Source organism: Rattus rattus, chromosome 8 (genome assembly GCF_011064425.1).
Source record: "Rattus rattus isolate New Zealand chromosome 8, Rrattus_CSIRO_v1, whole genome shotgun sequence".
In the NCBI taxonomy this organism is placed as follows: Eukaryota; Metazoa; Chordata; class Mammalia; order Rodentia; family Muridae; genus Rattus; species Rattus rattus.
The window spans coordinates 27,554,023-27,571,647 of NC_046161.1; the positions used below are offsets into that span (position 1 = coordinate 27,554,023).

At 44.2% G+C, this 17,625-nt stretch overlaps 1 protein-coding gene across 1 annotated transcript in view; it reads right to left on the reverse strand.

The window, feature by feature from the left end:
• The window catches only part of Barx2 (BARX homeobox 2), a 75,337-nt gene that overhangs the window by 16,715 nt on the left and 40,997 nt on the right, over nt 1–17,625 (reverse strand). Inside the window, exon 2 of the mRNA XM_032911149.1 lies at nt 2,599–2,926. Within this exon, the coding sequence (XP_032767040.1) occupies nt 2,599–2,926 (328 nt within the window). The remainder of the gene's footprint in view (nt 1–2,598; nt 2,927–17,625) is intronic.

Sequence of the window (17,625 nt, forward strand, 5' to 3'; positions counted from 1 at the left end):
CTACTGGTGGCTGAGCAGTTTCCAGGAAGTGATGAACTGACCAAAGCAATAAGCACCCAATGCCAGCAGCACTTAGCTCTTCTCTTTAATGAAGCAGTACGCCCTAGGGAGTCATTCCTTATGAACAGGACAATCCAGGGTGATTCTACAATTCTGGTCCCAGAGCTGTTCTGGGTTCTGGTGGTGCTTAAGGGTCCTTTTAGGCTCCTGCAGGGTTTTCCTGAGCTTGGTTCACCTGAGGCCATCAGGTGCATTAGTCAGTGGAAGGCTCACAGTTTTACAACAGCATTAGCAAATGTTGTTAGCTCACTTGGGAAAAATGCATCCTTGACTCACCACGCTGGCTGCAGGAAAAAAAAAATCTCACTGTCATCGGCCTGCTCTCATTACCTGCCACCGTTACAAATTCTCACTTCCCTGCAGATTCACTCAAATGGAGTCACCTAGGAAACCGGGGAAACAAACAGGGAGGAGGAGGAGGGCAGGAGCTGTGGGAGGAGGGAGTGCTCATGGCTCTGGTCACGTAGGGAGGTAGGGAACATGGGAGAGAGGAGGGCGGACTGAGCCGTAGGCTTCAATGCCAGCCAGATGGAGTCCTCCTCCCTGTGCAAGTGAATCAGTTCTGTGTGGGTCACCTGCAAGATGCCTGGACAAGTATCAGGAAGCCCCGACACATCTCTCTCTCTCTCTCTCTCTCTCTCTCTCTCTCTCTCTCTCTCTCTCTCTCCTCCCTCTTCCCCTCCCCTTCTCCCTCCTCCTTCCCCTTCTCCCTCCCCCTCTCCCTCCCCTTTCCCCTCCCATCCTCTCCCCCTCCCCCTCATCTTCCGCCTAGCCCCTCCCCTTCCCCCTCCCCTTCTCCCTCTTAGCTTTTCTAGCTTCTGAGAAATAAGCCTAACTTTCAACCATACTTTCAGAAGCCTCTTAGACGCACAACCGTACAACTAAGGATGATGGCTGTTCCGTCTGACTACACAAGCTCAGAAAGCTTAGTTACCTGCAACCTGCGGCTCACGTGTATTAATCCCCAACCCACAGACCTGCCTGCCCAAACATAACCACAATGTCAATGCTCAAAGCAAAGCTCACTCTGCCTTGTCCATCCCAGCCCGTCCCCAGCCACTAGGCTTCCATGAAGAGCATCCGTGTTTCCTAATGGCCTGCCTCATTCAGAAACCACAGGACACTCGACTCTCGCCCTTCTTCCTCATCCAGGGTTGGTTCTTCCCATTCCATTTCCATTTTTAAATATACCCTCCTCCGCTCTGGCCCCTGCAGCCATCCCTAGATTTGGCCGACTCATTACTTGCCTATAATCCATCAGTCGTAGTGCTACGGAAGCTATGATTCTAAAATGGATGTTATTAGCCAGGGCCTGCTCAGCAGCAAGGCCTGCCCCTCAGTCAGGCAGATAAGGTCCTTCCTATACCCACCCAATCCCTAAGTAGAAATGCCCATGTTTGTAGTTCCTCCAACATGCCTAGTGGACAGGAGTCTGTGACTTGTAGGGATGTCTCCTCTATGTAAGATGCTCTCTCTTCTGGAACCAAAGGTCTTCCTAAAGGCTTTCCTGCCACGCAATATCTTTCCATTTCTATGGCAAAATACAGCACCATAGCTGGCTCACTATGCTATAGCAATTGTATTCATTCTTCCTCTCCACTTCACCCATGATGTCCTTTAAAGCAGGGCTCTGTTTACTACATAGTATTCTCTGTCACCCATGCCACCCCACTTTGGAGCACCCAAGAGACTCCCAGCAAGCAGCTAACTTGTGGAACCAGGAGACAAGTTCTCCGTGAAAGGGAAACTTGGAGATTGTGCTTCACTTCCAGATCGTTTTCTAAACAACTGCTAAATAGCTTCAGGCATTTAATTGCAGTTATTTCCTGTTCCCTTTCACAGGACTGGGGCCAACCTAACGGGGACAAAGCAGTTAGCAACAATAATGATGATAATAATAACAATAATAATTAATAATAATAATAATGATAATTTAAAAGATCTGGAAAAGTTTCCCAGTAAATAGGCCCATCCCTGAGCTCATCCACCTCAGGGTAAGGTAAGAGAACAGGCATATTTTGTAATTAAGGTACTAAATTAAAGACAGAGGGCCTCTAGAGAAGGCAAGGCTTACAATCATTCCAAACATGAATTGCAAAGGTTTTAAAGAGGAGATTTCCCTCCAGCTTCTCAGCGATGTCTGCCAAGTAGCTCTGCTTTAGCCCTGATCAAATGCACTAAGGTCTCAGAAACCTCCTGACCTAGATCAATCCAGGCCTTTCCACCCAGAACCAAACCATCAAACTGAGTCAGCCAGGTAGTCAAGAGGGTAAGGAAGGGCTAAAGTCACAGATCTAGACCCACTGTGTGTGATGTTAAATGTCTGGGGCTTTAAGAACAGATAGTGTGATTTCTCTTTTCTTGGTATTCTGAAGAGGCTTATCAAAAACATAGGAGAGACGGAGGAGAGAGCTCTGTGATCTGAGCAAAGAAATAATAACTGGACCAGAGCGTAACCCTGCACTGAATGTGCCGTTTGTGAATCCAGAACTCTTCCCCAGGGGCTGCCTACAGAGAGGGCCATCCTCCGGTCCTCACCTGTCTGGGGTAGACAAATACTTCTGCTTCTGGAATTTCTTCTCTAGGCCCATGAGCTGCAGCTCCGTGAAGATGGTGCGACTCCTGCGTGGTTTCTTCTGCCTGGGGGTGGGTTGTTCTGTCTCCGATTCGCTGCTGGCTAATGCCTCGCCACCAGGGGTCTCGGCGGCGGCAGCGGCGGCGGCGGCGGCAGCAGCAGCCTCAGCGGCAACTGCATGGCGAGTGTTCACTGGGGTGAGTCCCGGGCCGGTGGGAACCAGGTGGGAGATGACTGTGGGCTGCCGGGTGATCACCGACAGGAGAGGATATGCCCGTAGGGAAGGAGAACCTGGAAAGCAAACAAGAATCAAGACCGGAATGAATGCAGGGCCTCTTACACATCAGAAGGAACAAGTGGAGCAAACAAAACCAAGAAAAAGCAACTCAAGATCCTGAACTTTGAACTGCAGGGTGAGCCAGCTACACGGGGCCTTGCTCCAACTTGGGGTGTGAGGCCATTTGTGCCCCACTTAGCCAAAAAGGCTTCTAGGTAACTCCCCTCATTTAAGTAACTCCCCTGACCCCTGTGAATGTCTAAATTCTGGTTTCAGTGATATAGATCAATGGAGCCCTGCAAATAAGGAGCGGCAGCCAAGAAAGGCTAGAAACACGAACATCAGAACTCCAATAATGTATCTGTAACATGCAAATTTCCTAAAAAGAAAGAAAGAAAAAACAAAACAAAAGAACGTCTATGGTCTTCATCAAAGACCTTAGAATAACTATAAAATCACAGACTCTAAAATCTCTGTGCCTTGAATCATAAGGATGTTCAGAGAAGGAGGATGCTTACTGATTATCCTTCTTGACGCCCTCATTTCAGGGAAACTAGTCCCAGAAAAGTTAACTAACTTGCCTAATACAACTTAACCAGGAAAAGCAAACCGAGGGTCAAAACCACGATCTTCTGGCTTAATGTCCAGGGCTCTTAGCGTTGGGTCGTGAGTCACACGTTTATGAGGGAGGAAAAAAACAGATGTTTAATTCGCGTAAAAACTTGGCTCAATTATGACTCGTTACCTACCAGAAGCACTGTTTAAAGAGGGTTCTCAGGCTGCGTTGGAGCTTTCTGAGGTTGATTAACAATGTCTGCCATGGACAGGTGGTAGGGTACAGGTTCAGGAACATATACAGAGTTTTTACACTGCTTCTTGGGAATTTCAAAGCAAGGATGCTTTTGCGGCTAACAACCTAAGTCCGTAAGTACACGTTATAAAGTCCACTTTCTATTTACTGTTTATAAGTTGAGGTTTAAAGTATCTGGGCTACCTCCTGGGAGCCACACTTCGTCTCTCTGATCTCAGTTTTGTCATCTAGATAGTAAGAGCAGCTCACTTCCCAGAACGCTTCAAATTCTGACAAACTGGGGCTACACCAAAGTATCTCTCAGGCCACATTCGACAGCTGATGAAACCAGAGACGACTGGGGGCTGCCCTTTGAACCTCCTCACAGGCCTGCCAGCAGCCACAGAGGCAGAGCAAGCAAGAGCCAACCGGCATTCACACTCATCCTGGGCTGAAACCAACTACATCCTAGAAGCCCCCAGGTGCTGCTTGTGAACCCGACGCTCGTCTGGCTTGGCATGGCTCTCTGCGTTCATTCCTGTGCCTGTGTTCTGGATGCCAGGCCCAGTCATTAAAACAGATAACTGCTCTTGTTCTTTGGGAGCGCTCTAGTGAGGCCCAGCGGAAACCACAAAGTTGTTAAGAAACAATAAATCACGGGGCGCAACAACTTCCAGGAACCCTATAGCCAACTCTCAACACTTGACGGTTTGTGTTGTGGATTCATTTTAAGAAAAAAATAAAAATCTGGGCCAGCGCGATGGCTCAGGGGTTAAGAGCTCTTCTGCTCTTTCAGGGGGTCTGAGTTTGGTTCTCGGCGCCTGTCACATCTTCCTGTAACTCCAGTTCCAGGGGATCTAGGCCTCTGGCCTCTGAGCTCACTGCTCTCACTTGCACAAATAATAAAAGCAAATTTAAGGAAAAGAATCTAGAAACAGTATTTTGTAGCAAGAAAGACGCTGGGTGTGGCCTTTGGTTCTCTGCACACATCAAGAGATGGCTCTGCGTAAGAACCTTCCATAAGGACAGATGTTTCTCATCTCAAATCGCCTTCTATGCTTTCTTTCACGCGTTATTTCTTTCTTTACGAAACGAGTTTCTCATCTAGGGATTCAAAAGTTTACCAGGTAGGAAATAGAAACTATCTACTTGCAAGCCCTAGGTTTTATTACTTTTCTCCTTTGTAAAGGAGTCAAAAACAACGTATATTAAAAGTGATACACCTTGTGCTGGTGAAGACGCGGGGTGCTAGGCACTCACCTACTGGTGCTGGCAATATACAAAGATAAATAATGGGAGGGAAAGCGTTTTGCACGCCCACCATCAGCATCTGCCAAGTCACCGACAGACAGACATTCCAGGGTGAGGGCTTTCGTCCATGGGCAGACAGAGACTCGTGGGTCACCATATCCATTGCAGTCTCGTTTGCAGTAGTGGAAAGGGGGCACAATCCACATACCTATCCACACGGCAATGAGCCGGGTTAAATCTGCGGTGTGGCCTAACGCTATAATCTGATAACTACATAGATGAGTGGATCAACGAACTATCCAAATAGATATTAAGTGAGAAAAGCACAGTATGAAATTTGTGTCATCAGGAAGGCTGTGTGGCCACTTTTACAAATGCATTTCGGTTTTTTTTTTTTTTTTTAGAAATCCAAAAAGCTATTTAGCTCACAAATAACAATGACAACCTCCAGGGAAAGGCGGAAGTAACACAGACTGGAAAGGAATCTCCTGGTATTGATCTCTGAGCATGGACTACGGGCCACCAGCTCTGCAAGCTGGGGGTCACAGCTCTGAACCAAGCAAACTCCACCTTCGTTGACGCTCACGGCTCAGTAGAGGAGGCAAGCAAGAGAGGGACAGGCAGCGGTGAGCTCTACAGAGAAAGCTACAGCAAAGACAGAAGATGGGGCAGGTGTAGGGAGAGCACGTAGGCCTCTGAGGAAAAGTGGCCTTCCAGGGGGTACGTGTGCCTCAGCGTGCTACAGCCTTGAGAGGACGCAGGGTTGCTGAGCACCTCGAGGAACAGAACCAGCATGGGCAATCCCTTGTAGGGCGACAAGCTTTGTTTGACTCAAAGACTAGCAAACCGGCAGAGGTGAGGAGGGCAGAAAAGTTCAGACCTGCTGGAGTCAGGTCATGTAGAGATGTGATTCAGAATGATGAGAAGTCATCCATGAGGTTCTGCCGGGCAGAGGCAAGATGGAGTCGTTAATGATCGTTATGGCCACTGTGGAGAACAGGCTCCAGAAGTAGGTCAGGAGACTTTGAACCCAGTGAGGAGTAGAGTCCAAACCCCAGTCCAGGCCGTAGAGACATTTGTGGCCATGGTGCTGCCAGATTCTGGGTATATTTCATTGATAAGGCGAAAGGGTCTGATAGAAGTTCCAGAGCAAGGGTAAGCCAAGACTGCTGTGGTAGACAAGTCGCTGGTAGACGTCTCTGGTGTGTTGAGGTGGCAGCGGGGTAAACTAGCCTGAGTTCAGGGGAGCAGAGACTGGAGGAGCCTTGACTCATATAGCGAATGTGGCATTTTGAGCCAGGAGCTGAATGAGGTCACCCAGAGAATGAGTGGAAGAAAGAAATAAGAGATCTGAGGACTGAGCCTGGGGCATACAACATGTGAGGTCATGAAGAGAGATGCCAGAAGGACAAAGAAATCGAGGCCAGCGTCCCCTGAGCTCTACAGTCTGTCACGGGCTTGTGTTATTTTTGTGAATTGGAAAAGGAAGAGTTTAGCCAAGTGAGCCTTAAGTTCCATTCTCATTCTAATGTTCTGATTTTTTTTTTCAGTCTTCTTTGAGCTTCTAAAAAAGCTGGGCAAAGGGAACTGATGTATGAACTATGTTTAGTTTTGTGATATTTTTGGAAAGCAAACTGTGGGTGCTCTCTGAGGTAAAGGGGACCCTCTCCATCACAGCCAGGGTCTGCAGAACTTTTTCTCTTTATGCTAGAAGGTATTTGACTTTATAGTCTAGGTTAAAACACATTCTTTCCTTCAGGATGAACGTCATTAAATGTGGAGAGATAAGAGGTCTTTATACAAGTGAAAGAGAAAACTGGAGAGTCCTAGGTTCATTTTAAAAAAAAAAAAAAACTATGCTTACTTAAAAGTTGACTTGAAATAGATCGCAGATCCCAATATAAACACATAGAGTCTCATGGCTTTGTTTAGGCTGAGAATTCTTAGTAGTGGCACCAAAAATACAATGCAGTTTTTAAAATGGAAGAGAAAAGAAAAGAAAAGATGATCCTTGTCAAAATTAAACCTCTCATATATAGCATGTTTTCTCATATGTGGAACCTAGATTTGTAATTGTGTACATACGCCTGCGTGCACTGCATGGACGGGCCTGTGTGTGGGCTCTTGTGGAAGAGATGGGAGGAGAGGGAGGAAAAATTAGAAGGTGGCACAAGAGATCTTAAGGGACTGGGAGATGGATAGTGGGATACATTGACACAATAGGGGCTGCAAAGGGAATGGGGGAGGGGAGGCAAAGGGGTTGGGGAGGGGAGGCAAAGGGGATGGGGAGGGGCAGCAAAGGGAATGAGGGAGGAGAGGAAAAGGGGATGGGGGAGGGGCAGCAAAGGGAATGAGGGAGGAGAGGAAAAGGGAATGGGGAGGGAAGCAAAGGGAATGGGGGAGGGAGACAAAGGGAATGGGGAGGGAGGCAAGGGATGGGGAGGGAGGCAAAGGGAATGAGGGAGGAGAGGCAAAGGAATGGGGAGGGGAGGCAAAGGGATGGGGAGGGAAGGGGGGGGTCAGGGGGGCAATGAAGGAGTGAGATGACTAGGAAGTACAGTGAGATATATATGATATATATATACAGTGATATATATGATAGATATATATACAGTGATATATATATATGTATGAACACTCCACAGTGTTGTGTGCTCTGCAAAAGATAATATTAAGGAAATAAAAAGGCATGCTATAGACTGGGTGTGAGGATTCACGTATAACAATCAATAAACGATTCATATATAGAGAATATTAAAGGTTTCAACTTTAAAAAATTATAAAAATGATCAAACGTAGGCAAGGAATGCAGTACATATCTGTAATTCCAACACTGGGGAGGCTGAGGCCAGAGGATTGCTAATTAGAGGCCAGCCTGGGCTAGATACTGACAACTTCTCATACACTTTTTTTAAGGACTAAGAATAGAAATTTTATAGAAAAATCTCATCAAGACATCATCGAAGGTGGTTAAAGTAATGGATGAGCCACTGTGACGATGCAGAGTACGACCTGTGATTCTACCACACAGGGATAGCAGTGTCCACAGTGCTTTAAAGCTGACACAGAAGAGGAGTGACTGACAATTCTTATGCGCTGCTGAACGGCCTCACTTCTTCAGATGCAGGCTGTCAGTTCCTCATAAAGTTAAACATACAGACACCACATGACCCAGCAAAGCGAGCTCCTAGGTGCCGATCCCAGAGAGAAGAGCACACAAACCTACAAGCTTGGAGCAGCTTCTTAGTGACCTCCAAACTCTAGAAACAATCCAGTCAGCTACAGCGGGACAGAGAAAGTGGTACTCACGATGAGTACTCCACACCGCTCAGAAGTCTAGAGAGAGGACCTCTGACGCACATGGCACAAGGAAACCTCAAATGCATTGCTCTAAGTCCAGCAGGTGATGCTGTGTGATGATTCCATTTTCCTGAGGTCCTGGACGTAGCATAACTATGGGTGGAGAAGACACCACCAGAAATGGGGACTGGGTGAAGCTGACTGCAGAGGGAACACGGCTCCAGGGAATCAAGGGGGGCTGAGACTGTTCTGTACCCTGAAGCCAACAGTAGTTATGCAGTTTTCTGTTTTCAAGACTCACATCCATACATATAACAAGGAAATGTTACTGGATGAAAATTCAAAGAAATGGAAACAGCTTGGGTTTATTGGTTTTTTTAGGCTGCCTTCACTTCCATCTATTTGTATTCCCAGATACCACGGACCTGTACACAGGGCCTCTCTACCCCAGGCTCTGGGAAATTGAGTCAGGGGCCTAACATATGCTAGGCAAGCATTCTGTCACTAACTTACGTGCCTATCTCATAATAAGTTTTTGTTTGAGCTGGAGAGATGACTCAGCCATTAAAGACTAATCTTACAACCAAAAACATTAAATTTTTGTTTATTTGGTTGTTGTTGAGTTGGGTTTTTTATTTGTTTGGTTTGGGTTTTTGGTTTGTTTGTTTGTTTGTTTGTTTGTTTTAAGATAAGGCATCACACATCCCAGGCAAGCGTCAGACTCTCTATGTAGCTGAAGATGACCTCGAACTTCTCATCTCCCTTGCCTCCCAAGGGTTGGGATTAGGAGAGTATACCTGGCTGTTATAAGTATCTTAATCATTTTGTTTTTATCACCAAATGATCACACATTGTTTTAAAAGAAACTCAAAGCGATTCAGGAGTATACGATATAGAGGACACCTCTTCACCGTTTTTAACACCAGGTCCCTAGGGTAAATGCAGAAGTGCTCTTGTGCACATGCAAACACATGTGTACCAAGTCCAGTCACTCTGAAAAAGCATGGCTTTTCAGAGGGGTGTCAGTTTATTTATTTATTTCCGTCTAGGTGCAGAACCAACTATTCTAGCTCCACGACATGGGCTATTTGATGATAGCTTTAAGGTTTAAGATTTAATAAATTGCCAAAGAAAGAATTTGGGTACCTTTGTTCATCAGAATCCTGGAAGCCTACAAAGGAATCCCCACCCCCTGAAGACTGGAACTTACTTCCTAAAAAAGCAGCCAGACTGGGGAAGAAATTACCCTTCCCACGGTGGCCTCTACAGAGGGGTTACACGCAGAATACAAGACGAGGGAGGAAAGAAGAGAAGGCTATGATGGGACAAGAGTGGGGGACATGTTTTAGAGGGTTGGGAATCTGTAACTTTGATAAAAGTAAAAGCTATAAAAAAGAGTAGTTCTGGAAGAGCGTTGACTAAGAGGTATACTATCTAACTCCATGGAAAGTTGGGATAAGATCTTCCCATCCAAGACACTTCTTTTTAAAGACAAGGTCTCTTGCTATGTAGCTCAGGCTAGCTACAAACCCAAGGTCCTCCCACCTTAACCTTCCAAGCGCTGGGATTACACCATGCCTGGCTCCATGACAAGCCAAAAAACAAAACAAATCAAAAATCAGATTTCTATTGTCTTTAACTGTAATTCTACACATACAGTGGGCTACACAGAGCCCTAGAGATGGACAGTTAATATCTCAATATGTCTCCCTGCTTCTGAAGTCTGTTCTACCAGATTCATTTCACTTTAACTTTTGTTAGATGTGGTGGCACACTCTCAGCATTCTAGAAACAGAAGCAGGTTGATCTCTGTGAGTTCAAGGCCAGCCAAATCTACATATCAAGTCCTAGGCCAGCTGAGGCTATATAAAGAGACAATAAATCCACTTTAACAGCTATGGGTCCTTTAAGACATGTTGTTATCAAATAGAACAAGACCCCCTTTCTTCTTTTCACAAACTTTCCTGACTGATGTCATTCATTATTTGTCTAATTGAACTTCATAATCAACCTGTTGGTCTGTTTTAAGAAACAATAACCCCCACCACACACACAAAAATGAAGAAGCAAATACCACTGATACCCTGGTAAAAGCTGTGCTAACTTCAAAGATTAATCTAAGGAAAGAGAATTCTTCTATTGACCTTACCCTCTAATGGAGATAGTTTACAGAGATGTATGCAGTTTGCTCAATGAAGACTAAACCCAATGAAACAGTTTAAATGCTCTATCTATCTATCTATCTATCTATCTATCTATCTATCTATCTACCTATCTTCTATCATCTATCTTCTATCTATCTATCTGAAACATTTTAAATGCTCTATCTTTCCATCTATCTTTCTTTCTATCTTCTATCTATCTATCTTTCTATCTACCTATCTTCTATCATCTATCTTCTATATATCTATCTTTCTTTCTATCTTTCTATCAATCTTCTATCTATCATCTATCTTCTATCTATCATCTATCTATCTATCTTTCTATCTATCTATCTTCTATCTATCATCTATTTTCTATCTATCTATCTATCTATCTATCTATCTATCTATCTATCTACCTATCTTCTATCATCTATCTTCTATCTATCTATCTGAAACATTTTAAATGCTCTATCTTTCCATCTATCTTTCTTTCTATCTTCTATCTATCTTTCTATCTACCTATCTTCTATCATCTATCTTCTATATATCTATCTTTCTTTCTATCTTTCTATCAATCTTCTATCTATCATCTATCTTCTATCTATCATCTATCTATCTATCTATCTTCTATCTATCATCTATTTTCTATCTATCTATCTATCTATCTATCTATCTATCTATCTACCTATCTTCTATCATCTATCTTCTATCTATCTATCTGAAACATTTTAAATGCTCTATCTTTCCATCTATCTTTCTTTCTATCTTCTATCTATCTATCTTTCTATCTACCTATCTTCTATCATCTATCTTCTATATATCTATCTTTCTTTCTATCTTTCTATCAATCTTCTATCTATCATCTATCTTCTATCTATCATCTATCTATCTATCTTTCTATCTATCTATCTTCTATCTATCATCTATTTTCTATCTATCTATCTATCTATCTATCTATCTATCTATCTTTCTATCTATCTATCTTCTATCTATCATCTATTTTCTATCTATCTATCTATCTATCTATCTATCATCTATCTATCTATCTTTCTATCTATCTATCTTCTATCTATCATCTATTTTCTATCTATCTATCTATCTTTCTATCTATCTATCTATCTATCTATCTATCATTTCCTCCCTAACTCCCTCCCTTCCTTTCTTTCAACCTCTGGGGGAGGTTTTGACGGCACATCAGAACCACCACAGTCTGAAGTATCTTAACTGAATATTCTAATGAAAATTAAGTGACAAAAATTACATCCGGCTACCACCTGAGAGCACTTCTACGTTGGGGACATACACAAATGGAAAACCACCAACATAGTAAATTCAGTTGCAGTGAGACTTAGGGACCTGGGTATTTGATGTACATCTTTAGGGTTAGAAACATGGCTGGACTAAGAGCTAGTGGGTAATGTATGGGCAACAAAGCCCCGTGTCTCCCAACAGATAAATTTATATGCACAGAAAAGTGAGACAAAACACGCTCAAGTCAGCTGCTTCTGTCTTTTCTTATATGCCCTGATTTTCATCAAAATAGCTCTGCTCAGAGCTTTACTGTCGCTAACCAGTAGCGTCAACATTTCATATTCCCATCAAAGGAATATGGTTTAGTCATATGCCTACAACTTACTTAAAAATGGGGGGAGGAGGTTGGGGATTTAGCTCAGTGGTAGGGCGCTTGCCTAGCAAGCGCAAGGCCCTGGGTTTGGTCCCCAGCTCTGAAAAAAAGAAAAAAGAAAAAAAAAGAAAAAAAATGGGGGGAGGAGTATTCAAAAATTAATGCATAATTGTTAGAAATGATCAGGACCAATGTTGACTAAAGACAGCCGCTGGCCTAGCCCGGATCACTCACAGGTACTTGTGATGCTCAGGCAGTTACCTGCCCAAGAGGGAGTGAATGCTGTTATAACCAGACACCCTATTTAAACAAACACATTTTTAGTTGACAAATGGAGTGTAAGCGTGACCACGCTGGGTGCGTTTTCTAATGGTTGTTTTTCTTCAGCTTAGATGGATTTTCCCATGGGACAAATATCATGTAACTGTGTATCCTGTATCTAGAAACACTTCCTTTGACCAATGTTTGGCCTCTCTGAGAATCTGCTTTTGGATTCTAACTTGAGTGGTTGACTCATGCTGCAAAACACCCCAGGAGTTTGAGGGGATGGGTTAAACAGATTAGTCTTAACTCTAGATTCATGGATTCTTGGGTTCAACATGGGGTTGAAACTATTTTTTTTAACTTTTTTATTGATTCTTTGTGAATTCACTCCCACTCCAATCCCACTCATCTCCCTGTCCCTTCAAATCTGCCCTGCCCTTGCAACCTCCCCTCCCCAAAAGGAAACAAAAAATTGAAATTAAAAAAAGGGACAAATAAACAAAAATCTCACTATGGAAGCTGCACATGTCACAGTGTGTCACACAGTGTATCCCCTTTTGTCTAAACAGCTTTGCTTGCAAATGTTCATTGCAGTGGCTCATTGGTCTGGTTTGAGGCCTCTAGCTTCTGCCACACTATCAATACTGGATCCTCACCAGGATATCTAGGATATCCTGTTGTTGCCCTGTGTCATGGAGATTCTGCAGCTTTGGATCTACAGGACCAGCCCCTTTATGTGCTCTAGCAGTTCATAGATTGAGTTGATGTTGGGGTGGGCCAATCAAAGCCCTGAATCTGGGCTTTCAAGGTAGCTGAGTTAGTCAGCTGACCAGCTCTCCCACACCCATACCACCCAGGCCAGCTCTCCAGCACTGCCCTGACTAGTTCACCCAATGCCATAGCTGGTAAGGAGCAGGGCCAGCTCTATCACTCATCGGTTGTCAATGACTTGGAGTCCAGCTCTCTCGGAAAATACCTTTTAAGACAACTGAGTTTGTACTGAATATGTACACCTTTTTTTTTTCCATCATTTTATAAACAATCAAGTGCAACTACCATTTCCATAGTGTTTTCATTGTGTAGGGTATGAAAATCATTTGGATAAGGCTTCGATTATCTAGGAGAAAGTATGCCATTTTATACAAGGAACCTGTTGATCTACATGCTTGCATATTCACTGGGGAAGGGTGACCTAGAACCCATGCCCTTGATTACTGAAAGATGTAAGTACTCCCAGATTCCACACTGTGCATGAGCTCACAGGGCGGGGCCAGGCATGGGCACCATCCAGAGCTGTCAATTCCTATCACATGTTACCTACGGCCACATCTGTACTTGATCTATAGGGCAGAAACCTCAGACAACAACAGTACCTGCTTCTACAAATCTCCTGTGGGCTTCTCTTCATTTCTTCAGCACACCCGTTCCAAAAGTACCTCTCCACACCCACATTTCTGGCTGACACAAGCAAGGGCCAAAGGTCAGAATGAGTAAGAATCTCTAAGTTGCTGATTGACTCATTTATGTTCCAGGAATGTGTGACCTATATATGTGTAGAATGCTTCAGAGCAACCCAAGCAGCACACGCAAAGACAAGAAGACAGCTGTGTTCAGTCAGCCTGAAAGTGACTTGGTGGAACAAGTGGGTAGCAATAGCTGAGTTCCCTGAAAAGGGGAGGGGGGGTCCCTCACAACAAATAATTTATTTCTCTCAACTAGCTGGTAAATTTGGAGGTGAAGGGAGGCAAGGAGTGGGGCTCTACCTCTGACTCCCAGAGTGATCTGGAACAGGTAGATATTAAATATTCCTTTTGTAAGGTCATCATCTATAATGGCAAAAAAATAATAGTTCTTCCCCTGTGTGACTGTAAAAGTTAAACGAATTAAAATCTGGGAAGCACCCACAGGTACCAGAAACACCCATGAGTACCAGAAGCACTGATGGTAACAGAAGCACCCATGTGTACTGGGTTGCTCTTGGCCCCCTTTGTTCATCCCTTAACTTAGATACTTGTGACTGGGCCACACTAAAGGGGAGAAGGGTTGGTTTTCTTATTGAGCAAGCAGGCTTCTATTTGGCTTGGTATTATAGGCCTGTAGTTCCAGCTAGTCAGGAGACTGAGACAGGAGGATTGCAGGCTCTAGACCTGACTGTTCTCTGAGTATAGAAACATAGCCGTTAACTGTAATGGAGACATATAGAGATAGCTCAGTGGTAGAGCACTTGCTTAGTACATATGAGGTCCAGGGTTCAAACCTCAGTATCCAAAATAAGAAACAAAAAAGCAAACCTACATAGGAACAACACATGTATCCTTGTGACCTCTGTGCATTCTTATACAATGCAAAGATCAGCAACCCAGAGGCAGCCAGTTTCTCTTTTCATCTTAAAAGACTTCAAAAGCCCCTGCAGCCATGTTCTGGGACTGACTACAACCAGAGAGCAAAAAAACTAATGTAATGGGCCAGAAATTCTCCTAAAACCTCCAGGAGTCCAGAAACATTTGATTTTACCAATCTGTAAAAAAAAAAAAAAAAAAAAAAAAACAGAGCTAGAGATGTAGCTCGATAGTAAAATACCTGCATAGCATGCAAGAATCCCTGATTTCATCTCCAGCATATTGCACACACAGGCAAACACACACACATATGCATACACACACACACACACACACACACATACACTCACACATGCACACACATCCACTCCCATACATACCGCACACATCCAGAGCACAGGTACACATAGAGAATGCATACACATAGCATACACACACACACGCACATACACACACACAAATACACATACATACACACATGCACACGCACACATGGGCACACCCCCACCCCCACATGTGCACCCATGTACCCACATGCACACACATGCGCACACGCACACACACACACATGTGCACACATGCACACACATGCGCACGCACGCGCGCGCACACACACACACATACACACACACACTTCATTAAACAGCTTGAACATCCCAACACATAGCCCTTGTCAGGATAGTGGGAAAGGAAAGATGAATTTCAGGGCACATCAGACAAAAGCCAAAGTCAGTTTTTTTCTGAAGTACAGGAAAACAGTTACAGGGTCGTTTAAATTACTTTGCCTGGGGGGAACTAAGGGAAAGCAAGGACTGGATGTAAAGTCCAGTGGCTGTCAGCATTGAAGGAAGGGATATAAGAGGAACGAGAACCCGAGGAGGCTCTGGGTGTCCCTGTAAGTCTCCAAAACACGGGGTTTTCAGTATGGCACAGCGAATGAAATAAGTTGTTTCCTGGGTCACAACTTGGCATGGCTAAAGAGAAGCTTTTGAGAGGCCAACTCAAAAGCCAACAAAACACCTTACCTGTTAACTCCCTCATTAAAAGGGGGTGGTGGCACAGTAAGAGGTAAGTGTAGATGCATTTGAAACATGGAAGAAGCTTATTTTAAAAGATCCACACGAAACGGCCATGATGTAGACTCTAGAGTAATCATCTATGCGGACGTAAACCAAGCGAGCAAATGAACAGACTGAAGAAGGTTCATTAAGGTTCCGAACAAAAGGCAGGAGGTGGGGTGGAGAGGAGAAGTCAAGGAGATGTGGGAAACTGAAGGAAGACAGGGAGGTGAGCACAGACACAGAGAAACCCCGGGAGGCTGGTTGCATCACCTCCAGATTGGTTATGCACACAAGCTCAGTCTTGCCAATGCAACCTGCAATACTACCAGATCTGTAGATACCCGCAAAATATCAGGCTGAACTCAGATCAATCAAGATAGCCAAGAGGAGAGATTCCTGGACCTTTCTGTGTTGCTAACATGCAGATTTCCCCACCCCACCTCCATCAGTCGTCCGCTCCCTCCACCAAGAACACCCTGGAAACGGCCTGGTCTTTCTTCTCCCTCCCGCCATCCTCCAGTCTATGCACAGCCACACCTGCTCTCATCCACTCCTTTCAAGCCAACATTGAGAGAATGCTACCCAGAACAGCTGTTGTTTATTACAGAGACAGAATTAACCGCCCCTCCCTTCATGTGCCCACACCTTTTGTTCACGTCCTTATTCACCCTTACTTAATGCAAACCTTAAATTACAAGGTAATGTATTTACCCATCTGCTTCTCAGCAACTTACGATTTTTTTTTTAAATCAGAAGACAAGATCAAAAAGACTATCTTCATAGAACCCGGCTCTCCGCTGAAGTTCTCTTACCCAGAACCAAGAGATGAAGACGGGGGAAAATCATCCTGACCCACTGAGTTCTGTGCCTTTAGTCAAATCCTACTACACGGCTCCTGTTTTCTCCGTTTTAAAGGGCAGTGACACTTTTCCGCAAGTATGCCATAAGACAACATTGAATAGTAAGTATCAGTGAAGAATTGATAAATTAAAAAAATATATCGATGAAGAACTCTTCACATAAAGGTTCTCATTTTCTGTTCAAACACCCATGTAGCTGGCAAGCCCAACTGGATTTCCTATTTCCCAGATGCTTGCACTCTCTAGGAAGTAACTGCTTTCTTGTGTTGTAGCCCCCCTCCCACGCCTCCTGTTCTCTGGTTTCTAGTTAGGGTCTGGGCTTTGTGGGGGCAGCACCTATACAGTTTCTAGAAGGAAGCCCGTGGTTCTGTCAGCATCGGAGCACGTAGCTGAAACCCAAGCAAACACGGGGGACAGGGGCAGATTCTCCCTCAAGAACAGATCTAATTGAGATTTGAAAGGCGCGGCTGTCTGAGATGTCATCACGAACAGCTAAGAAGAAACAAGTAGAAATTTAAGGTATGTTCACACAAAAAACAGAAATTCGGCAAATGTCATTAAAAACTTCAAAGGAAAAGAACGCACACGCATGGTAGAGGAAACAAGGGAAAGGGTGCTTACACCTTATTAAACATGGTGGGAAGAAAGCCTTGTGTTGACGTTGGTTCCACAGAGTGAGGGCAAGGGGAAGTGATGTGGACCGTGAAGCAAAGTCACTAAGCCAGGATGGTCTCTTGTTTGGGAAGGGCCCAAAAAGGTAGCTAAGGATCAGAATAGTACCCTTGGTTGTGACAAGTGGCACTGTGACATTTCCATCTGGTTATTTCAATGTCCAACACCCAGTCCTGTGATTTCTGTGGGTAGGGTTCCTCTCAAGTGTCTTATTAAAAGTTAAGCAGATACTACGGTCATGAGACAAAAAGGAAAGTTGCCAAAACACCTCAAGTGTGAGATGAGGAAGAAAAAGACGCCCTGTGCAGTGGCAGTATCATTTTATATTTTATTTTATTTTTATTTGTATGTATGCACACATATGTGGGCAACCACAGCATCCTGTAGAGGGTATGGGATCCCCTGAAG